Source organism: Mustela nivalis (genome assembly GCF_964662115.1).
Source record: "Mustela nivalis genome assembly, chromosome: 1".
Classification (NCBI taxonomy): domain Eukaryota; kingdom Metazoa; phylum Chordata; class Mammalia; order Carnivora; family Mustelidae; genus Mustela; species Mustela nivalis.
In genome coordinates this window covers 12021837-12045210 of record NC_139020.1, presented here as the reverse complement: position 1 = coordinate 12045210, position 23374 = coordinate 12021837, and the positions used below count along the sequence as shown (strand labels likewise).

Sequence of the window (23374 nt, the reverse complement as noted above, 5' to 3'; positions counted from 1 at the left end):
TCCGTCGGAACAAATGCCGCTGACTGGTTCGTTCTTGGGGACTTTAGATAAAAGCTGGGAGGTGTTCTCAGCTCCGCCGGGACGAGAGGGTTCTTTGGGTTTAATTAATTGCCTCTGCGTACACGAGAGAGGCTACTAGTTCAGGGCTGACATCAGTCAATTTCTGCCCTTAGATATTCGGTCTAAGTAAGTCAGCGATTCGCTGGTTGCTCAACAGGGCCCAGAACTGCCTTAATGTGAGTCAAGGGCACAGCCAGCCTTTCATTTTGGTCTGATTACTTTTTAAAGTCATAAAGCAAAGAGTCCTATTCGGCACCTTGTCCTTCAAGGGGTCCAGGTACCGGTTTTCCTGTTCTCACGCGGAGGGGCACGCTCGGACCTGGCTGCACACCCCGAACTGCTGCATCGCAGCTCTGTTTGTCTTGGACTTTTATCAAGGAGGGCGGGGCGGAAAGTTCTGCGCGGGGCTGAGCTGTCAGGCACAGCCCCCTGGCCTTTCTCCTAGCCAAACAGCTCTGATAAGTGGGCAGGCCTTGAGCCCGGAGACCCACAGACACACTTGGATGACTTTACGGAAATCAGTTGGCCAGTCCCTCCGAGGGCTTGGACCCGCTTCGGATGCGCCGCTTGCCAGTGCCGCAGACATGGCCAACGAGACCAACGCCTCCAGCGCGTACGACGGCTACGAGTACTACCTGGATTACCTGGACCTCATTCCCGTTGATGAGAGGAAGCTGAAAGCCAACAAATGTGAGTTGAGGCAGAGCCTGGGGGGTTGGCCCATGAGACTTTCTCCATTCACCTCCTGCTCCAACAGATGTCAAAGATGAGCCCACACTTGACTCTGTACACGGAGATAGAAGGAAACAGGTGTCAAATGGTGTCTGTTATCTTCTGAAATAGGCTTGAAACTAACCTGGGAAGAAACTCAGGCACCTTGGGAGCAGAACATGCATTTTAAGATAGAGTTCCTTGATGGAGTTTGGTCTGTCTGGGTTTCCCGTGAGGTAGGTCAGTTTCTTTGAATTGCCGATGTTGCATTGTGTCCACCCCTAAGATAAATGACCTACTAATTTCTATGAAAATACCCACTGATTTTAATCTTCATGGTCTCAGATAGGACCACCAGAACAAACCAACCTCCTTTTGCTCATCTCTCTCTCGGTCTTTCTTTCTTGGGTAAGTTGGTGCTTTGGGAACAGTTGTCTCTGGTTATTCCAGCTACTGAGTCAAGATAACAAGTTAGCTGAGGATATGACTATGAGAAACAAGACAAAACAAAGTCCAAATACTGGGGACCCATTCTCTGCTAGCCCCACGTGTCGGGCTTCTTGGGTATTTCACGCCCTACAACCACAAAATCTGACAAAAAGTAAGTGTGGTCACTGGAAGGAACAGTATGCTTTTTGTATGAAAAGCCAGAGAACGTGGTCACACACCAGCTCAACACTGAAATCCATTTGGATGTTATTGCTAATAAAAGGCAGATCCCTTTGGAGGAAGTCATCTAGAATGTTTTGTTAGGAGGACTTTCTGTTTCCAGTTTCCCTTACGACTTCCAGGAGGCCAGCTACTCACCCACATCTGCCCCAACATGGCACCAAAGCTTTTTGGAGGGGGAACAATAGGTTTGGTGTGTTTTCTGCTGCAAGGTATATACTCATGAAATTAAAATGCAGATTTTTGCACATACAGCTCACAATAAGGAAGATGTAGAGTTCTAGGGAGAACATGTCAGGGTTGAAATAAAAGCCCATTCATATGTATCATCAGAAGCTCAAAACTTTAGGATACATAGAGATTTGGACAAAATGTCGATTCTGCTTTTTGGTTTTTTTGTTGTTGTTGTAATTTTGTTGTTTTCTTTTGTTTTCAAAATGTATATTTGTATTCAGGAGAGTTTTTTTTTAAATGAACATGAATTAAGTGCAATTCTGTGTTGGCTTTGGACACTCCCATCCTTTTGTGGGCCAGACACCCCACTTGGTCGCCCCCCAGCCCCGGGCTCCAAAGCTCTCTCTTCCTTGCTTCGAGGAGGGACAACTTTTTGCAACTTTAAAACATTCAAACCTACAGTCTCAGCCTTCTGCCCCATTCAGTCACCCACAAACAACTTCCATTTCTGGGGAAGGTGGCTGATGTGAGCTGTGTGTGAGGTCTGAAAAGAAAAAATGTTCTTTCTTGCACACGTGAACTTGAGATACAAATTTATAGCATGGTGGGCATACAAACGGAGGCAAATAAGAAACTCCTCCCCAAACTCCCCAATGCCATAAAGACCATCTCAGTGAGGACACTTAGGGGGAGCTCAGTCGCTGGGTCCCCTCAGATACCCTACATGTCAGGAGTTTTTGACACCCATAGAGAGAGAGCTACTCCTTCTGACTTCTATTTCTGATGTAGTTCAGTCTTTAGGTGTTCTCTGAACTTAATTTCTGCTTTCTCTCGAAAAGAAGTTTCAGGCTAGACAAAAACTCTGTGTTAGGCTCTTTATGTCCTGTTGGGTAGTTGTCTAGCTCGCTCTAGAGGGTCAGCTAGGGGGCAGTGACCTACAGGTTAGAGGCCAGGCATGTGGGTTCCCAAGCCCATCAGCTGCGGTTCCCATCTGAGCTCTGTCACTCACTAGCTCTGTGACTTTGGGCAAATCAGTTACCGAGGCCAGGCCAGATTCAGGAGGAGGAGGGAATCAAAGCCCATCTTGCAATTAGAACGGTGTTAACAATTCAAAGCAGTCTCTAATTCACCATGAATATGAAAAAATACAGCAGTTAGGAAAATAAAACTAGAAGGATAGCGAGGTAGAGCAGGAGCGCAAAGAGGAACTGCAGCCTTGACTAGGCTGGTGGGTGAAGGGCTCCCCACGGTGACTGTGAGCCGGTGAGAGATCAGGCATTGAGGATGGCCCTGGAAGGAGCCTTCCGGGCAGTGGGAACACCAAGGACCAAGGCTCCAAGGCAGGGGAATGAATGCCTGCCATATTCCAGGCATTCAAGCATGAAGATACGGATATTCAGAGTGTCCGGGGAGGAAGTGGAGAAATGAGTATTGCCAGATGCGGCGGATGAGATGAAAGTTGGGTTCACCATTTTGGAGAGTGGAGTTGCCGAGGACCAGACAAGTTGCAGATGCTCACAAGGCGTAAACCAGGCGTCCCTCTCCCAGGTACCTTCAGGGAACCCTTGCACGCGCCCACAAGGATACACATATTTCAGCGTTCAGTGCAGCACTGTTTGTGATAGTCAGAAATTGGGAAGGACATCATATCCCTCCTCAACAGGAGGATGGGTACATGAGTTATGATTGTATTACTATCACCAGTAATACAGAGCAGTTATAACACATGAGCCAGATCTGCATGTCACAAGACGAGCAAACTGCTAAAGTATCATGAGGTAAAAAGCAATGGGCCAGGGGCGCCTGGGTGGCTCAGTCATTAAGCGGCTGCCTGCACCTCAGGTCATGATCCCAGGGTCCTGGGATCCAGCCCTGCATCAGGCTCCCTGCTCCGCCGGAAGCCTGCTTCTCCCTCTCCCCCTGTTCCTGCTTGTGTTCCCTCTCCGCTAAGTCTGTCTCTGTCAAATAAATAAATAAAATCTTAAAAAAAAAAAGTCATGAGGCAAATTATACATCCTATAGAATTAACTTCCGTTCGTGCTTTATGATCCTATTGATTATAATGACATCTCCTTAAATACCAATGAATTTGTTATAATTAATGATGCAATTAATATATATTAACTCGTAAATATAAAAACAGGTATGTTCTTTCTTAGGGGGGTGCACACATGTAGGAAAATATAACAGCACACATCAGTTTCCCCTGGAGCGGAAGACCAGGAAGATGAAAAGGGCTCTGACTTCACCTGCAATCATTTAATATCCTTTTTCTGTAAAAGGATCTGAAGCAAATATTTGGTGGACACATATTCTGTATTTCTCTACATATTTGGAACATTTATAATTCAGGTTTATAAGATTTATTTATTTATTTATTTATTTGGGAGGGAGAGTGAGCATGTGCGTGCATGAGTTGGGGGGGGCACCGAGGGAGACAGAATATCAAGCAGACCCCCCAGCTGAGTGTGGAGCCCTGCACGGGGCTTGGTTCCAGGGCCTCAGGAGCCTGTGATGAGCTGAAACCCAGAGTCAGCTGTTTAACCCACTAAGCCACCAAGGCGCCTTTAAAAATGTATATTTTAAAGGTTAAAAAATAATAAAGATTTATATGCTCTTAGTAAAAGATTCAGACAGCAAATTACTTCACTCTGCTACTCGGGAACCATCAGTGTTAGAATTTGGTGCCTGGCCGACTAGGGTTTCTCTGTATCTTTTCATCCCTATGCACACAGATACACACACACACACACACACAGAGACACACATGCCTGTGTGCACACACAAAGGGACTCCTTGTCTGCATGCTGTCTGTAAGAACTCCTGAGGGTAAATGGAGAACTCCCTTGAGTTCCCTCTCTCCCCCTTGGGCCTGTCGGTGACTGCCACCACCCAGCTGGTGGCAAGTGGTTGTTCTCTCCAGCGGACGGACGAGCTCAGCTGGGGAACAGGGAGCAAGGACCTGGAGCCTGCTGGAGGTTAGGGACGATAGCTCCATGCTCTGGGCAATTTGGCAGAATTATAAACATTTAGTTCATTTGGACAGGTACCCTCTTTTTTTCTAAACTGTGGTTATAGCAGCTTGAATTGACCTAGATCTTGCCTCACCTAAGTGGAACCGTACACTGTGTGACCTCTTGTGACTGGCTTGTGTCACTAAGTCTTCATTGTGACAAGGACCCTCTTGATAAGCAGGCCATTTTGCCCATTCACAGAGCCACATGGCAGAAAGAAATATATGGTGGGTTAGCCCAAGACCACAAAAATGACCTTGAGGTTGATCATCTCCTGACACCAGAAACAGAGACATTCCCAGTATGGTGGTTCTATCCGAGTTCTCCAGAAGAACCGCACCAGTAGGATGTATGGATGTATGTTTCCCTGAAACACCTTCACAGACACATCCAAGAATCCCGTTTTACCAGCTGTGTGGGCATCCCTGAGCCCAGTCAACTTGACACATAAAATTAGCCATCGTAGTGTGTCAACCAAGCTGGTTATCAGAGGAGGAGCTTTAGTGGTGTAGAGGGAACGTGGGAGCCCCTGGGGTCAGGAACAGTAGCTACCGCAGGACGTCCAGAGACCTGGTCACCAGAGTGGTGAATGGGCACAGGGGAACTGGCAGGAGGGCCCCAGTGTGGGGTGTCCACTTGTTATTTTCACAAAATGCCATCATGTTTCCCCGTAGCTCATCAGCTTAGTCTGGAGGACTCCCTTCTTCGCCAGCATCTCTCTCCCTTTCCACTGGCTTCCTCCTTGCTGTCTCTAACATACCCGGGTCTGCATCCCTGCTGCTCTCTTGTACCATCAACCAAAGTCTCTCCCGCCTGGTCTCTAAAGTTCTCCAAGTGGTGCCCACTTTCACCTTCTCTGGTCCTCTGCACCCACCATCATCTGAAACTGCCCCTTCCAAAAAATCACCCTGCACACTCACTTCCTTCCTCTCCCTGGTTTCTGTGTCTATCTTCTCTTCTGTCCCTCTCAACCTCCTTCTTCTTTCCCTAGGTGCACTCGTCTTAGGGTCACCAACCTCCTAGGTTTGCCCAGGACCATCACAGGGATGCATCTTGGGGAACTGAGGCACTTCAGATGGTCATCTTGGTTCCCCTCTTCTCCTTCCAGTCCCACCTATGTAGGAATAAAGCTGCCACTATCCTCAATCACAGAAATCAGAAAAAGACCCCTACTCTGTGAACACAGTTAATCACAATTCATCCAGGGGAAATTCCTTGAGCAGTGCACAACTTGTGTAACTCTTCATGGCATCCGTGCGTAGGAGGGACTCCAGGTGCAACCATGCGCTCCTTGCACCATTCCCTGTCCCTGCAATCTCTGATGAGTCTAAGCTCCCTGTTCCTCTCCGTAGTCTCTCTGAAATTGAGTGCTGTCAATTTGGTCTTTCATCCATCTCAACAAACTCCATTTCCACATCATACCAGCAGCTCACCATACCGGTCTTCTCTTCTTGCTTTTGCTCACGATTAACTCAAAAATCAAAATTTTGTAACTATCCATGATAGGCCAGGCATTGCATGGGCAGCTGGAGGCACAAATGCCAAAAGACTAAATCCCTGTACCTGATTTTTCTCAAGAACGATTTTATTTTATGACCATTGTTATCTATTTTATGATGATGCTATATTTCCAAGCAGGTTACACACATCACAACATCCCTCCACCAAACCTCGTAAGATAGTAACAAGTGAGAACATAACACTATCTAAACATTGCAATAATGGGGCCTCAGTGTCATCTAACACCCCGTGTAACATTCATCTTTCCCCATTTCCAGTAAGGTGGCAGGTACACATCCTTAATAAGCTGTAACGTGATTCATGGTTTTATGCTGGAGATTTGCAGAAGTGGCCGGCAGAGCTCAGAGAGGGAAGACACAAGGAAGCCTTCACGGGGAAGATGGGCTAAGCTGAATCAAAAGACCCAAAGGGACTCTGCCCAATCCACAGACAGGCGGCCCCGGGTGAGGTAGACCATTTACACTCTGCATAGGCAAGAGGTGCTTCTGGCAAGCACCACAAGGAGGGTGTTTTTTGGGAAGAGTGACATGGTGACGAAATTCTTGCAGGCCAGCCTCAGAGGATTCATGGGAGCTTCAGGGAGTCACTTAAAATTGTAGGCAGAGAAGATACAAGGTCCAATTTGCTTACTAAGAATATCCCTCTGGCGAATATATAAATTTGAGGTTTGGGTGGGTGGTGGGTGACACAGAGGCAGGAAACATACAGTTGCCATGATCTCTACCCTCAGGAACTAACAGTCTAGGAGGGAAGGGTCAGCATAAATAAATTAGGGTGCTGTAGTGTTGCAGCCATCGGAATAGAAGTATGAGGGGGTCCCGGGGCCCAGAGAAGCCAAGTGACTATCCCCAGGTCACCCAGCGAAATATTTGCAGAGCTGGGACTTCAATTCCAGGCTCTGATCCCTGGAGACTCTTTCCAGGACACTAGACATGATTAGTGGGCAGACTGTCAGCAGACCGGAGGAACCAACAGAGCGGGAACCTTCCTCTTGTCTTGCTCTCTCTAGCCCCAGTTCCTGAGTGGTGCCCTACATGATCTCTGCGGGCTGGATTGATAAACGCATGGGAAGTAGGCAGCTCCTGCACACACCATTAATTTTCATGATGGATAACTGTGTCAGTTATCAATTTACTGCCTTCAAAATACGCTCAGTGATAAATGATGGGATTCCTTTAAAGTGAGCTGGGAGTCAAGATTTCTCGGAACAGGGCCCTGGGAGTGGGGGATCTGTAGGAGGGCTGTGGCTGGGGGTCAGCAGGGGTGTGTGAGGACATGTGGGGCAGTTGGCCCCTGTCACTGCCCTGAACATAGTCCTTCTAAGATCTTGTGGCCTCACGTGGCAGTAACCTCTCTGCAGCCATCTTGACCTGGAAACTGAGGTCCCTAGGCATTCCGTGGCCCACAGGGGGCAGAAGTCACAAGCCCCTGACAGGGGGACCCCTACCAGCTGTTGGTCATTTGCACCCTGCCGGTGCTCTGGAGGGTGGTCGCTCGTTTGTCCAGCAGCTCCAGACCAGCTCAACATCTCTGCTATCCAGTGGCCAAACCACATCTCCACTGAGGTCTGAACCTCCCCCAACTATGTCCCTCCTTGGTGTGATGGGCTGGACTGTGTCCCCCCCAAACCCAATTCCTATATCGAAATCCTAACCTCCGGTACTTAAGAACATGACTGTATTTGGAGAATGGGGTCTTTAAAGAGGTGATCAAATTATTCTGAGATCATAAGGGTGAGTCCTAATCCAATATGACCAGCTTAGAGGAGGAAGTGAGGACACAGACACACGCAGAGGGAAGGCCGTGTGAGGACAAGCCAAGGGGAGAGGCCTCAGGAAGGACCAAGCCTAGGAAGAACCAACTTCCAGCCTCCAGAATTGTGAGAAACTAAATTCCTCTTCTTTAAGCCACTGTCTTCATTGGTTCAGGCTAATATAACAAAATACTATAGACTGGGGGTTTATGAAGAACAAAGATGTATTTCTCGCAGTTCTGCAGGCTGGGAAGTCGAACACAAAGGCCCCAACATGGTTGAGTTTGGGTGAGGGGCCTTCTCCTGCTTTGGGGCTGACATCTTCTTGCTGTGTCCTCCCAGCGGGGGAAGGGGTGAGGGCACCGCTCTGCAGCCTGTCTTGTAAAGGCACTGATCTCATTCACAGGGGGGTGCTCTGACTGTGGCTTAAGCAGCTCCCTGAGGCCCCAGGGCCATATACCATCCCCCTGGGCATTAGGATTGGGCAGATGAATTTAAGGAACCACAAATGTTCTGATCATAGCGCAGCCTAAGCAAACGGACACGCCTGGGTCCCCTCCTGGTTTGGGACCCCTGTTTGCTGGAGCAGGAAGGATGGAACGTGGTGAGGGGCAGGGAGGACAGTGGGGTCTGTCGGCGAGGCAGCTCACACTCTGACCTGGAAGGCGGCCAGGCACGGCAGCTGGGCCACGGAGGGTGATGTGTCCCAGCAGTGTCCGCTCCCCATGGGGCCCGCGACCTGACTCCAGAACCCTGATCCTGTCAGTCTTGCCTCACCCCTCCCATCAGCACCGGCCAGCCGGGGTCCTTGTGGGTTCCCTGGGACAGTGGTCACCTGCTCCGGCAACCTGTGTGTGGGAAAGTGACTTTGTAGCTGCTGTGACTTCTTGAGTGAACTCGTACACTGGCCTCTTCACTGGCTGCCCTGCCCGCCGGCTGGACTGGCGCTGGTCCAGGCAGGGGTGTCCTCTTCCCCAGGAGGGGGCGGGAAGCAAGTCAAGCTGGCTCCTTCTTTCCTGGCAGGACCTTGGTGACATCTTCCGCAGCAGGGGGTGGCAGGGATGCTCTTTCTGCTCTGCTAATGCTGATTGCCCTGTCTCTGGCTTTCAAGCGTTTCTTGAGCACAGACTCTTGTCCTATGTGTCCCACTAACTGCAAAGGACACGTGCAGAGCTCTCTGGAGTGGCCCTTTGGCAGGGTACCAACTACCCTCTCATACAGGGTAACGGTGGTGGGGGACGGTCGACCGTCTCGAAAGAAAATCCCTTGGAGGGAAACATCCCAAAAGTTGATTTGAAGCAGTCAACACCTCTCTTAGTCTACCCGGGCTGCTGTAACAAAATATTATAGACTGGGAGCTTCAACAACAGGTATTCAGGCCCCACATTCCTGGAGGCTGGGAGTCCAAGATCAAGGTCGCAGCAGATTTGCTGTCAGATGAGGACTTGCTTCGTGCCTTGTAGACAGCCACTATCTTACTGTGGCCTCACGGGGCCTTTCTTCCAGGCCTGCAAATGAAGGAGAGAGGAGGGGGCGCTGCAGCAGGAGGCTGAGGGGAGAGGGAGGGAGGGAGGCAGGCAAGGAGGAAGAGGGGCAGGCAGAGAGTGAGAGGGAGCGAGAGCTTCTTCCTGTTCTTACAAAGACACTAATCCCCGTCATGCTGCCTGGACCCTCCTGATCTCTTCTAAACCTAATTACCTCTCAAAGACCCCACTTTCGGGGTGCCTGGGTGGCTCAGCGGGTTAAAGCCTCTGCCTTCAGCCCAGGTCATGATCCCGGGGTCCTGGGATTGAGCCCCGCATCGGGCTCTCTGCTCAGTGCAGAGCCTGCTTCTCTCTCTCTCTCTGCCTGCCTCTCTGCCTACTTGTGATCTCTGTCAAATAAATAAATAAAATCTTAAAAAAAAAAAAAAAGACCCCACTTTCAAACACCATCCATTTGGAGACGAGGGTTTCCGCCCTGGGAGGTGGGAGAACATAGTCAATCCACAACATCGCCTTTCTACAGAGTCCACTATGACCGTCCTGTCTCCCCTAGAGATTTCAAATAGGATCTGGGATATTTCAAATAGGATCTGGTGCTCTCTCTCTCTCTCTCTCTCTCTCTCTATATATATATATATATATATGCACACACACATTTAAGATTTTATTTATTTATTTGAGAAAGAAAACATGAGCTGGGGGAAGAGGGAGAGGGAGAGAGAAGCAGACTCCCCACTGAGCAGAGAGCCCGATGCGGGGCTCAGTCCTAGGACCCTGAGATCAAGACTTGAGCCAAATGCAGATGCTTAACCCACTGAGCCACCCAGGCACCCCCCGCTGTCTATGCTGTTTTGTGTTTTGCTCTTATCGACTTGACAATATTTTGTTTTCTTGTGTTGTTAAATATTCTTTCACAAAGATTTTGTGAACAACTGCATGGTGTGCTAGAAATTTCTATTTTTGAACATATAGAATGATTCTTGTTTTTTGCTGGTACAAGCAGTGGACTTGAGAAAAAATCTTCTGTTGTATGTCAAGTAAAGTTATCTCGCCTACCTTTGTCCACGGTATTTGAATTCAAGGAAGTTTATTAAAAACAAAACAAAACAAGGGCATCTGGGTGGCTCAGTCTGGTAAGCGTCTGCCCTAGGCTCAAGTCATGATCCCAGGGTCCTGGGATCAAGCCCCACGTCTGGCTCCCTCCTCAGCAGTGAGTCTGCTTCTCTCTTTCCTTCTTTGGTCCCTCTCTGTCTCTCACTTGCAATCAAGTAAATAAATAAAATCTTTAAGAGAACAAACAAACAACAACTCCCCCACCCCCCCCACCCCACACACACATGCAAACCCAGAAATCTCTACCATCCACTCTCTGTGCTACTGTTATCACGGTGTCAATTTTGTTTTCCATAATGAAAAAGCTGGCAAAAGGCAGCTTCTGGCGGGCTCAGAGATGCTCTTTTACTTGGCTTTGAAGGTCGGGTAAGGCAAGCATGAGTCCCGGTGAGGAGAGACAGAGGTCACGCTGCAGAAAGCAGGTGAGCTTCCCTGTTAACAAATGCACCTTTCTCTCCTCGCTAGTTCCTCTGGGTTGGATCTCCGACCCAGTCAAACAGATCAGAGAGATTCACCTCCCAGTTCTTCACCTCGAAGCAGAGGTACACATCAAAGGCAGAAGGATGCTGGGAATGGAGCCATGAGCCAGGGATGCTTTAAGGTGAGACAAAGAAGGTCACGTGGTGTGGCTGGTTGAGATGCGGAAGATCAGGCTGGGTTCGACTCCTGTACCAAGTAGAAAAGGAGGCAAACAGAAGGAAAAGTACCCAGGCTCAGGTGTTTACCTAACAAGCAGAGAGGATTTTAAAGATTTTTGTGTTCGTGCCCATACACTGGAATTTATCCGTCAAGGCTGGGCAGAGCGCTGGAAGCATCCAGGGACTGATAGACATATTTTATGGAGCAGTGCTGACTGGAAGGCTCTGGGTTGCTCTTTCCCAGGGCTGGCTTGAAATCTGGTGTGATTTTGTTAGAGGGACTTCACAAGGATCTGTACCCTTGTGATTTTCAGATATGACTCCTGTCTCAGGGAAAGATTAAGAATTTTCCCGACACTGTCGACAAAGTGGGAAATGCAAATCCGTTTCTTGAGGCTCTGCCTGAATGAATCATATGTTTGCTTTTCTAGCTGTCCCCCTTTCAGGGGCTAGGCTTAGGGGAAAACAGTTCCATATACCAATGTTACAGTTACAATATATGCCAATGTTACATATTACTGTAACACAAGGACTCTCCAGATACGCCCTGATGCTCCCTTGCAGGGAGCGGTAAGATGGATTGATTTCCTTCGGGTAGGAAAGCTTTCATGGTAGGAAAGCCTGGCTTTCATGCTGTATTATTTGCTTCTCAGGTCAATATGTCTTCTTCCTTTAATTATGGCTTAGGAAAAATCTATCATAGCTCATATCGACTTCCACTGATGTGCCGGCTCTGGCAGCTTCAATCAGAAGGCAGTCTGTTCATCTGCTGCTCCCAGAACAGAAACACACCACTAACCCATCTCTTTTGAACACAAGGCAGAGAACTCAGTGAAAAGATTGAGCCAAACACCTACATGTAACTCTTTTCTCCCATCAGAGCAATCAGTTTCATGTTACAAGTTTAACTGAGACTACAAACTCTTCAGCAAAAGTCCAGCCTTATGGATAGGACATAAACAGTGAAAGTGATTTTGCGTCTTCGCTTGGCTCAGGTCATGATCTCAGGGTCCTGGGATCGAGCCCCACATCAGGCTCCCTGGTCAGTAGGGAGTCTGCTTCTTCCTCTCTCTCTGCCTGCCATCCCCCCTGCTTATGCACTCTTTCTTTCTGTGCCAAATAAATAAATAAAATTTTTAAAAAATGTTAAAAAAAGAGAAAGGGATTTAAACTAGATATGAGACTGTTTACCTTGGAACGAATATCCCATCAAGGTAGCCCCAGCTAGAGGTGCTACACATGAATGATTCCATTATTGCTCCCAAACTGCTTGGGGCTCTTCTTTTGGAACTGACTGTGGTAGTGACAGCATCTTCTATGGGACATCTACAGTGATAAACTATGTATCTCTTTCGAGGGTGGATTTGCTTTGGGGAAATAGTTAAGAGTGACCCTCAACCAATCAGGTGAATGGAAGGGATGACTGAGCTATTGGTACCGCCTGGATGATGAAAATAAAACATGATTTTACAAAGTAGCAGTACTTCGTAAAAATAAGTACTTCTACTTATTTTATGAAGTAGAAGTACTTTTACGAAGTAGTGTGTGTGTGTGTGTGTGTGTGTGTGCACGCGCACGCGCGCACGCATGCTTGCCCTAGATGATAATCCCAAAAGAAAGCTTTACAAGTGTTTATGAATCTTTGGTAAATGTTTATAGATGTTTAATCAGGACATGTATTATTTCAGGAAGATTTATATGACTCTGTGATAGAAGATGATTATTGTGAAAGTCAGCATTCATTTGGATTTGTAAGTTTGGGTATGCTCATTTAAAAAGTCAGCTCTTTTTACTGATTCAGTGAAGAAGTTGGTTACAGTCAACAACACCCGATGGAAGAGAAGCTGGTTTCTGTCTCACAGAGAAGCCTGCAGGACCCTGCGCAGGGTGGGCTCCATGAGTTCCTCAGAGACAGCTTCCTTCCAGCTCCTTGCTCTGCCGTCCCCCGGATCTGCCCCTTATCCTCACCCTTCAGCCTTTCTCTGGGATTCACATCCAGGTTCCCACCAGCAAAATGGAATACAGAAATAGGAAGGGATACAATGTTATCTGAAATCTAGCAGGCTCTGCAAGAGGACATCTAGCAGCAGTCCAGTAACCCACACTCACATCTCATTGGCCAGAACCATGTCACATGACCATATCTAGCTGACAGGGGGTCTGGGAAATGTAGTCTTTATTCCAGGCAGTGAAAGGCAGGGCTTCTTTTACTGTGTAAGAACCTGCAAACATTAGGATTCGCAACTAGCAGTCTGTACCGTGATTACCTTTACTCATATCCCATACTTCAGTGGAGCTTGAAGCACACAGTGGTATCACTTGCCCAACACCCTCTTAACAGAAAAAATAATTTTAGTTCTATTGATATATCATTTCACAACCATTAAACAAGGATCTACGCCATGGGCATTATATATACATATTATTTAATCCACCTAAAAGTCTATCTAACACAGTCCATCATCCCATTTAAAGATTTAGAGATGCAAAAATCTCAGATTGCCTCAGATTCCCCAGCTAGAAAATGGCCAAGCCAGAATTTGAGTTCAAAATCGCCCACCTGCATCGCCTAGGTCCTTAACTCAGTTGTTGTTCCCCAAAGAAGGGAAAAGTCTAGGAGTGAATCTCTTATCAGGACTCTGGGACCCAAATGTTGGTAGCCTTTGGAGGAATGCTAAAACTGAGGTTCAGCAGTTCACAAAATTGAACAGCTCCAAGGAAGGATGAGAAACTCCCTCCCCCACCCCCGGGTGAAGCCGCACCATTCCATCCGAGCCCCCTCTTGTCGACCAAGTGCAGATGCCTCGCTCCCCTCATTCTGCCCGTGTGGGCTCAGAAGGGAAGGAAGGAAGGAGGGGAGGCTGAGGGGGGAGGAGAAAAAGGAAGTAAATTAGGAAGGGGGAGGGAAAGGGGGAGGAGAAGAGAAGGGAAGGGGAGGAGAGGAGAGAGGGGAGGAAGGTTTTCCATGGTTGGACCAGTTTCCTTGTCAAGCCAGCCTGGGGTTCCTTGTTGTAAAAACCAGCTCAGGGATGTTTACACATTTCCAGCCCTGGGGAATGAGGTCTCTGGACCTGGAATGAAATGTTCTCTCCAAGCACTTTGAACCTTCAGTAGGAAGAGGAAAAAGAACCCTATTATTATTATTATTATTATTATTATTATTATTATTATTTTGGCCGTCCCTTTCAACAGAATATTAGGAAAGAGAATTTAGTATCGGAAAGGGCCAGTGGCTACTGATCCCCCCTTTCAGTCTGAAAACAACTCAGATCTCACTTCTCTGAAGACACTGTGTCCTGTGGAAGGTGTTACTTCTTTTCCTGTTCAGTATGTGGAGATAACTGACCACGGGCCAAGCAGACACGTGTGAGCCCAGGAGAAGGGGCGGGGGTGTCCCAGCGGCAGAACTTTCTGAACCTGTTTTCTTAGAGGCCCCGACAGAACTTCTCTAGCTGCCGGAAGATCTCAAACCCTGTATGATTTTTATGGAGACAGAGCAGAGTGGTGTCTGCCTAAATCCAAAACATCCTTACAGAATAAAACCAAAACTTCTGAAAGCATTTATTCCGTGCCACTCCAAGGGTTATAAAAGAAATTGTGACTGGCCGTTGGAACCGAAGCAGGTGTTCTAGAATACTGAGTGAGCAGCCAGGGAACGGTGAGAACTTCAGGGGCTCCTTTTTGAAAGTCCTTCAGTTTCGGGCAGATAGTAACAACCTCATTCCCTATTTCCTGGGAGCCCATATACCCCTACAACTGGTCAGGGTTCTGGGGCACCACCAGCGTTTCTCAGGTCAAGGTCAGAGAGGAGAGAGGTTGTGGGAGCCAGCCTGGAGGTCTTCGTTGTCCTTGTCTTTCTGGAGTTGGGAAGGCCAAGTTGTTGATGCTTCGTGACAAGGCAGTGGGGATCTGACTCCTTTGGCGAGAACTGCCTCCCTTCCTTGTCACTGTTTTTGATGCTGTCCAGGTCTAAGATGAACTCTTACGAGCCTTCAGTTTCTCTCCCTACCTGTCCCAGGTCATGGAGAGTAGAGGTGACACCCTTTCCTCAAGTGCCATTATTTATTTACCGCCGGGGCCTTCACTTCCGGCTCTATGTAGATGCCGAACAAATCTCTATCTACCTCATTCATTCATTCAGTGATTCATCATTCATTCATTCATTCATTCTGTTCGTTTCCTCTTTTGCTTACCCATTCATAAACGTTTTTTTGTTTAACAGAACACAGCGCAAGTCTGGGCAGGTGTATCCCTGGAAGTACTGGGGGGTAGTGCAGAGGAGGCTGTAGGGGGAGGAGCGTGCGGGAGAGAGGGGGCAGCCATTTCCACTGTGCTCCTGTGGCCCCCAGAGTCCTTCACAGCCCGTGGTGGCACCTGGCACGAGTGGGTGCTTAATACATTCCTGTGGGTGATCAGCCTTCAGTAGCCTCCTTTGCTCACACGTGTAGGTGTCTAGCAGGTCCAGCTGGGGACATCCGGGCCTGGGGGCACGAGTGTGTCTGGGATAAGATCCTCAAACACACTCATCAGGAGCCTAGTGTACTGTGCCCATAGCCGCCATCGATCACCAAGAAACACTACCGTATTGCAACAGTGCCTCGCAACTTGCAGAATGTTCCTGATCTGGAGTCCTGGAGGACAGCACCTCCTGGCCTGTCAGGTTCTGCCTAGGGCCCCCAAGAGGCTAACTATGTTTCCTAGTTTTCCTGTCCCTTCAGCCTCTGGCCACAAATACAGGCACAGGGTAGGCTGCACACAGGTGATCTTCCCTCCTGTCGCTGTCCTCCGTCCCCACATTGGCCACGTGCCCCTGGAAGAAAGGGGCCAGTGAGGCCTCGGTTAAAAGCTCTGCCCTGCCCGCCACGGGAGCATTCCAGCACCCCAGTCTCGCCCACCTCCTCCTAAATCTCTCCGTCTTGGGGTCTCTGAGGCTACCCCTAATAGAGCAGTCCCCAAAGGCCCCTGCCGCCCTCACAGGGGAGGGGAGGTTGGCTGTGTACGAGCTTCCCACAGCCCTTTCTTCTCCCTCTGAAGGAGAAGGGGAAGGGGAGCAGCAGCGGCTGAAAAAGCAAATCCAGGGGGTCCCTTCGTTTCACTGGCTGGTCTTCCCTCGGCAATCCCCTACCTGGGCCTGCCGCTAGTTGCTCTGGGAAAAAGTCTCTTCCCTGCGGCCCTGGTGCTCGTGGAAAGGTCTTCCCAGGGGCGGCTGCTGAGAGGCTGGGAGAGGAGACAAGTCCTCTCCTCAGGCCCCACTGCCCGGAGCTGTGGGCTCCTGTGGCGTCATGCTGACGTGGAGACCCCCCCCCCCCCCCCAGATTTCATCGTCATCACCTTCTGGGTGAGCCTGGCGTCCTTCGTCATGCTTCTCTTCCTCATCCTGCTCTACATGTCCTGGTCGGGCTCCTCACAGGGGAGGTGAGTATGGAGGGCGCCGGCACAGGTAAGTCACGGGCTGAACAGTGAGGGGCCGCAGGTCCGCAGCGCGGGGTGCTGTTCCGTCACGAGGAGGAACAGATCCCCGATTCCTGGTCCGACATGCATTCACTTCCAAGACCCTGTGCTAAGTGTAAGAAGCTAGATGCACAAGGCCCCCGGGTTGTAGGATTCCACGGATATGAAACATCGAGAATAATCTAGACACAGAAAGCAGATTAGTGCTGGCTACTGGGGCCGGGGCTTCTTGGTCCGATGACAGGAATATTCTCCGGCAGACTGTGCGGATGGCTGCACAGTTTGTGACTCTACTGAAGATCTCTGAATTTTCCATGTAAGCGGGTGAACTTTGCAGTCTATAAAATATAGCTCCATTAAGCTGTTAAAGAAAACCGAGTCAAAATGACCCCATGTGGCAGTTAGGGCTTGTCAAATGACTCACCAGAAAAAGGGGACCCAAATGTGGGCATCTACGACCACCACCTGTTATTGAATACGTACTGTGTGCCTTAGCGGCCAAACTGGAGGCTTCCCTTTGGTCACACAGGGAGGCGGAACGCTCCCTGGTCCGGTGGGTGCCCAGGCAGCCGGGGCTGAGGAGTCCTGCCTGCCTAAGGGCTATCATCTCACACGGCACATGGGTGATGCTGTTTGCCCTGATACCAAAGAAACGTTCTCCAGACATTTCAACGGGCGCGGAATGCTCAGGGGAGCTAAGTGGGTCTTTGTAAGATTTGTAAGATGCTGCATTGCTCCAAGGGGTTGTTCTTTTTATGCTTAAAAATAAAATTTCCACTAGCATCATCTGAAAGGAGGGCTCTGCTCTATCAGGCTCCCGTTTGGACCCTCCTCCCTTCATGTTAGAATTAGAACTATTTGGAACTACTCTAGCGGGGACGGATTCTGTACCAGAGCATCACCTCGTGTTATCCTGACGGCAGCTAAGAGGTGATGATGGTCCCAGTTCATTGATGGGACAGGAAGGCGGGTGGGACATGGTGGGCCGGCTCACTCCAGGCAGCTGTGCCCGCTGCCCCAAGCACCTCCCGTTTGAGAGAGGCATCAGAGAGGATGGAGGCACAGGTGCACATACTCAAGCACGTGGATGGCTGGAAGATCCACCCACCGGCTCCTCATCGTAAGTGGACACAAGGGAGAGGTGACCGCAGACGGAATGACCGAGGGTCAAGGTCACCACTGAGCACTGCCTATTATCTTCCATTGCTCCACAGTGGTGACCCTCATGAACTGGGCTGACCCTCCCCCACGGCCTGTTCCCTTAGCAGAGGTGCTCTTGTCCCATGATGTCTTCTCTGTGGGTTCTGGGCAGGCAGGATGGCGCGACAGGAAAGCACCCAGTACGTTCTCGCCAGCTTTGATGCCTGCCTCCCATCTGCTCTGTCCACAGGAACAACACCCAGCACCACACAACATGCCCCTGGAGTCACAGCCTCCACCTCCCGCTCTGCATCCGGGGGCAGCCCCCCGGCTCCACGGAGCTCGGCCGGAGCCCCAGGCGGCCAAGCACGCAGCCCTGAGCGGCAGCAGCAGCCACGAGCCCCTGCACCTGCCCCCACCCACCCTGCTCTCCTCCCAGAACTGGCCTTCGACGGGGACCCCCACAGCATCAGCTGATGTTGGGAACAAGTGGGGTGAGCCTCCCCCTGAAGACAGAACCTCTCAACTGTAGAAGCGACACCAGCAAATCGGTGAATTCAGCCTGAATGCACGGCTGCCTTCGGAAAGCCTACTTATGTGCAGCCAGAAGTGCAGGCCAGGATGTACTTTATGAGGGGACACAAGTACGCGTGACCCAGGGCTCAGAGTACCCCGCCTAGCACAGGGAAGCAGCCCCAGAGAGTGCGGATTTCCAGTGCATTTTACCTGCAAACGTACTTCTTATGTTCACTTTGGGAAGGGTAGAAAATAAAATATATACGAATTAATTTTTAAAAATGCTTGCTATTACTGGGCCACGTTTTAGCTTCAACTATTACTGCTGTGATATGGTTTTTTAAAGATTTATTTGAGAAAGAGAGTGGGTGTGCACGTGCGCAGTGGGGGGAGGTGGGGAGGGGCAGAGAGAGAGGGAGACAAGCCGACTCCTCGCTGAGCATCACGGGAGGGCGTGGGCGGCGGGGCGGGGCCTCCATCCCAGGACCGAAACCAAGTCTGATGCTTCACCACCCAAGCCACCCAGGCGCCCCGTACTGCTGTAATATTTACCAACCCTGAGTTTCAGGCCGATCTGAACCTTCTTTAGGACACCCAGGGAGGGCATCCCCGTCCCCCACTGTCACCCACCTTTACTAAGGGCAGTGCTGGCCCCACCAGCCCCGCTGACTGCAGTTAAGGGACCTAAGTCACACTCCCGACCTCCCCAAAGCCTTTAAGAGGCAGAACCCAAGGGGAGAGGGGTGCACTGGAATGGTGTCCAGGATGTCTCTGAGCTGGTAGGACGGAGCCACCTGGGTGACGTTTCGGGACCTCTGGTCTGAGTCCTCCGAAGGACCCAGTCCTTCAGTGCCCAACAGCCTGGCCCTGGCAGACGGAAAGTGCAAAGCCCCAGAACCTGTACCCCACCCCGGGTGGACTGAACTATCCCCCAGGCGGGGGCGGGCTCAGCCTTCCCTGACTTGGGGGCAGTGGGCTGGAAAGGAAGCGGAGGGCGGGGAGACAGAGCTCCAGAGACACAGAAAAGGGGCGAGAAGGAACTCGTGGACTTTCTTACTTGAACCTAAAAGCACAAGTCTGATTTGGGTATGGTCTCAAAACACACTGTTCAGGTGTTTGGGGTGTGGGGGAGGGGAGGCAGCCACACCCTACTTTCTAGACAAGGAGCCCGGACTGGGTAAGGGGACTGGAGGCAGACAAGCACTACCCTTATCCGGTCAAAAGTCCTCAATCGTGAAAGACCACCAGAACCCAGTCTAAGGAATGCCGCAGGAACATCAACGTGTCAACGTTTAAGCTGAGGCCGAGGGACTGGGAAGGCCGCCATGCGGTCCTGTGACTGAGGCCAAGCAGCAATCCACCCCCTTAGCCCCCACACTGTACGGGAGGGCGGTGGGCACACGCGGAGCTCTAGCCGCACGCACCAGAGCGCTCCAGGGTTTGTGGGCTGCTGTGCCGATTAACATAGGAACCTAAAAGTCAAATCTTGACCTTTAAAATGCACATTTCTGTGAAATAAAATGGCCTGTTAATACCAATTAAGCAAAACACAAATGTCTAACAAAAATAGAGATTTATTAACAAGTTACAAAATCCCAAGACCCTGCTTTGAAACAATTAAAAAAAATACAGGCTTTCTTTCCAAAGCAGAGGTTGAATCCATTTTACACTGTAAGGGTCTAGTGTAATGCCCTTTTACATACTAAAATAATTAACACTGGCCCGAGCTCATTCACTCACAAGGCTATACACAGCTCTGTAAGACTTCTCATGTGAAGAAAAGCTGAAACATCTCTCTTCACCCTCTTAGCTGACGGACTGTATTCTTGGACATTTTGGCTTTAACATGTACAAATCTCTTCCGTGCTCCAAAGTGTCACCTCAACTTGACGTGTCTTCTCTGGAGAGCGACGAAGCCGAGAGGAAGGGTCTTGCCTGTCTGAACACTGAACGAGCTTGCGGCCCAGAAGGCCCCCCGCCCACTACAGCTCCGACTACCCTGTGTGCGCTCCGTGCCTGCTGGTGCATTAAATGAGTCAACGTCACTTGTCAGGAAACGCAGTGACCGCAGACAGAACTTTTGCACGAAAACCTGACTCAACCAAACTTCTAGAACCTGGGGTCAGGAGGCATCAGGAGGCAGGGCATCACGCGCTAGGGACTGAGGCGGCGATGTCCTTGCAGAGGATGACGATGGCCTCTTCGTTGCCACTTAGCGTGTCCTCTGTGGCGTCACAGATCATTTGGACATGGGTTAGGAGGGTGTCTGGCTGCTGGGCCCCCAGCCAGACGTCTTTAATGTACAGAGACACCAGGAATGCTGCGGTGGCTGAGGAAGAGGTGGACAACAGGGCCATTAGGACACAGGCTACTTCGCTGGAAAACCGGTCACTTCCCCCCAATGTCCCTCCCCCCATGCATGGGGACACAGGGGCTTTGCTCAACGCCCAGTGAACTGTGGCAAAAGGAGACGAGCAAATGTTTAAAAAAAAATTAATTTTGCCTTTGCTTAACTTTGGGGTTAATCTTTGCTCTAAAATTAATCTTTTTATTTGATCAATGTGTGTAAAATGTACGGAAAGCTACTACAACCCAAGTTTCTTCTTGGTTCTGGCCACCCGTACCGAGAATCAGAATTAAGGTCTGAGGCGGCGCCTGGGTGGCTCAGTGGGTTAAGCCTCTGCCTTCGGCTCAGGTCATGATCCCAGGGTCCTGGGATCAAGCCCCGCATCGGGCTCTCTGCTCAGCAGGGAGCCTGCCTCCACCTCTGTCTCTGCCTGCCTCTCTGCCTACTTGTGATCTCTGCCTGTCCAATAAATAAATAAAATCTTAAAAAAAAAAAAAAAAAGAAAGAATTAAGGTTCCGAGATCATTTCACGTCATTTCATCAATGGCACAGGGGAGGTGACAGGGTTTCCCAGGCCCAGACTCAACTCCCTGAAAGCATCCAGACGAGAGAAGCCATCCCCCGCTCCTGCCCCTGGGGGGTCACCTGCCGGGCCCGCTGGCTCAGCTGTCCTCCCGTCCTGCCCCCTCCCATCCCTGGGGAAGGGACGTGGAAAGGACGGCCCGTGAGCGTGCCCGGGCGTGTACGTGCAAGTCCGCACACGCGTGCACTTGCAGCCACGGGTACCCTGGGGGCCCGTGAGAAGGAAGCCCTCGCAGGAGGAAGGCTGGGAACAGAGGACAGCTGGCGCCCCGCAGTAGGCCTGAGCGGGCACTTGTCCGCATACACATGGCCGCCCCTGGGCTCTCGCCTGAGAGCAAAGGCCTCCGCTCCCTTCACGTCCGGGCCGACGGCAGCTACGAGCCCGGCACTCTGGCTCAGCCGCATGAGTGCTACATCCCGAGTCCCCAACAGGCTCGACGCGGCACCTCACCTGCAGTGGCTCCATCGTTCTCCTGCAGGGAGGCGAGGCAGAGGCGCTGGACCGCCGGGTAGCAGGGGCTCCGCGCCGGGCCCTGGGCCGCCAGCAGCTGCAGCAGGACCTCGCTGAACAGGCAGGCCAGGCTCCGCGCGGGCCCTGCCAGCTCCCCGGCGCTGCAGAACCGGCTGTACAGCTTGAAGATGCTACTCCTCATGGCGCTGTCCCCGAGCAGCTCAGCCACGACCCCCGGCTGTGGCAGAATGTGGCTCTTCAGCCAGCCGAGCAGTCCTGCGGCCTCCGCCCTGCTCGGTGGACACTCCGCCACCGACCGCAGCGCCCAGCGGACCGCCAGGGACGTGGCAGCGCACGCCAGGCCCGGTGCAGTGCTCTCGGGGGCGGCCCCGACCGCGGGCCCCCAGTGGGTCAGTATGGACCTCAGGAGGCCCCTGCACGTCTCCAGGGCGGCTGCCTGCGCCTCGGGGTCAGCCGTCTCCTCTGCCTCCCCTGGCTTCTTCTTCCGGCCCCGTGGGCCTCGGGCTCGGGCTGGCACGACGGGCTTGTTCTTGTCCTTGAGCATCTCTGTCACCCACCCAGAGAGGAAGGAGTGAGCCTGACGCCCTCTTCCCCACACGGATTGGGGGCAGGTGGGTAATGGAGCGGGGAAGAGGGAGAGGTCCCGAGCGCTGGCCCCTGCTCGGCTCCCACAGGACACGCTCCTACCCTGGAGCCCCGTGAGAGCGCCACACTGGACCGGACTGTGACGGTCACCGCTGCTCTCAGGACAAACCCCGTCCGTCCTCACCACAACCAGAGCCACCCGCTGGCCCCCCCCGGGAGCAATGACAGTGGCAAGGAGAGCTCCAAGCCAGGTCTCCCCAAGGATGGGGGGCCCGCCCTCGGGACCTCAGCAGCTTCAGCCACGCTGCTCAGAGAGGGCGCGTGCCGGCAGCTCTGCGGGGGACATGAGCACAGTTTGGGGAACACCACCCGGTCGGGTCCCGACACTCACTCAGGAGCTCCCTAACTTGGTATTTCTCAATGGCCGATCTCAGGTCCTCCTGGAGCTTCGCGTCTCTCTCGAGGAGACTCCATTTGTGCAGGAGGACGAGGACGTCCCTGGTGGACAGCACCGTCTCGTTCACGGTGAAGCGGTTCATGTCCTTGAAGGCCTGCATGACGGTGGCCCGGTACCTGAGCACGGAGTCGAGCGCCGCAAAGAAGCTGGTCAGCTGGGCGGAGGCCAAGGTCGGCCTGTAGGGAGCCAATGTCACACACTGAGCAAAAGCTGCCTCCTCGTCCTCCAGCCCAGGACCAGCGCGGCTGGGCAATGCCACAGACCCAGAGGGGCCGAAGGTCCACCCACGACTCGGGTGGCCCTTCACAACAGACACGGAAGCATGGAGCCCACCACCAAGAATAGGAAAAAGCAAGCCGCTCCAGCAGAGGCTCGGTGGGGACCCGAGTCTCCCCTCCATGCTGAAGGCATAGAAATCTCCTGGAAACCATGGCTAACCGGGAGAGCGAGGCGGAGAGGCCATGAGGGTCGGCGCACCAGCCGCCTGACAAGCACCACAGGACGGCCGACACCCCTGGGCCTCAGGGCCTCACAGACTCAGCCTCACCCACGGCCAAACCCCACCATGGGCTCCCTCAGGAAATCCGCCCTAACCTCGAGGGAACTGAAAATCCAGTACCAGCTGCTCCACACAATATTAAAAATTATTTTAAATAGGAATCAGTTCTCAAACACCAGTGTGTCCTT

The 23374-nt window shown here is 51.4% G+C and overlaps 2 protein-coding genes across 2 annotated transcripts in view; one reads left to right on the top strand and one right to left on the bottom strand.

The window, feature by feature from the left end:
- Positions 1-18526, top strand: MRAP (melanocortin 2 receptor accessory protein). Its single transcript, XM_082690345.1, has 3 exons — positions 1-750; positions 16453-16552; positions 17979-18526. Exons 1-3 carry the CDS (start codon positions 564-566, stop codon positions 18106-18108), a joined length of 417 nt encoding a protein of 138 aa, XP_082546471.1. The 5' UTR covers positions 1-563; the 3' UTR covers positions 18109-18526.
- A 1274-nt stretch (positions 18527-19800) lies between these two features.
- URB1 (URB1 ribosome biogenesis homolog) overlaps positions 19801-23374 on the bottom strand; it is a 68354-nt gene continuing 64780 nt past the window's right edge. Inside the window, exons 37-39 of the mRNA XM_082686294.1 lie at positions 22622-22863; positions 21625-22191; positions 19801-20573 (exon numbers count right to left, since the gene is read on the bottom strand). Of these exons, the coding sequence (XP_082542420.1) occupies positions 20392-20573; positions 21625-22191; positions 22622-22863 (991 nt within the window). The 3' untranslated portion in view covers positions 19801-20391. The remainder of the gene's footprint in view (positions 20574-21624; positions 22192-22621; positions 22864-23374) is intronic.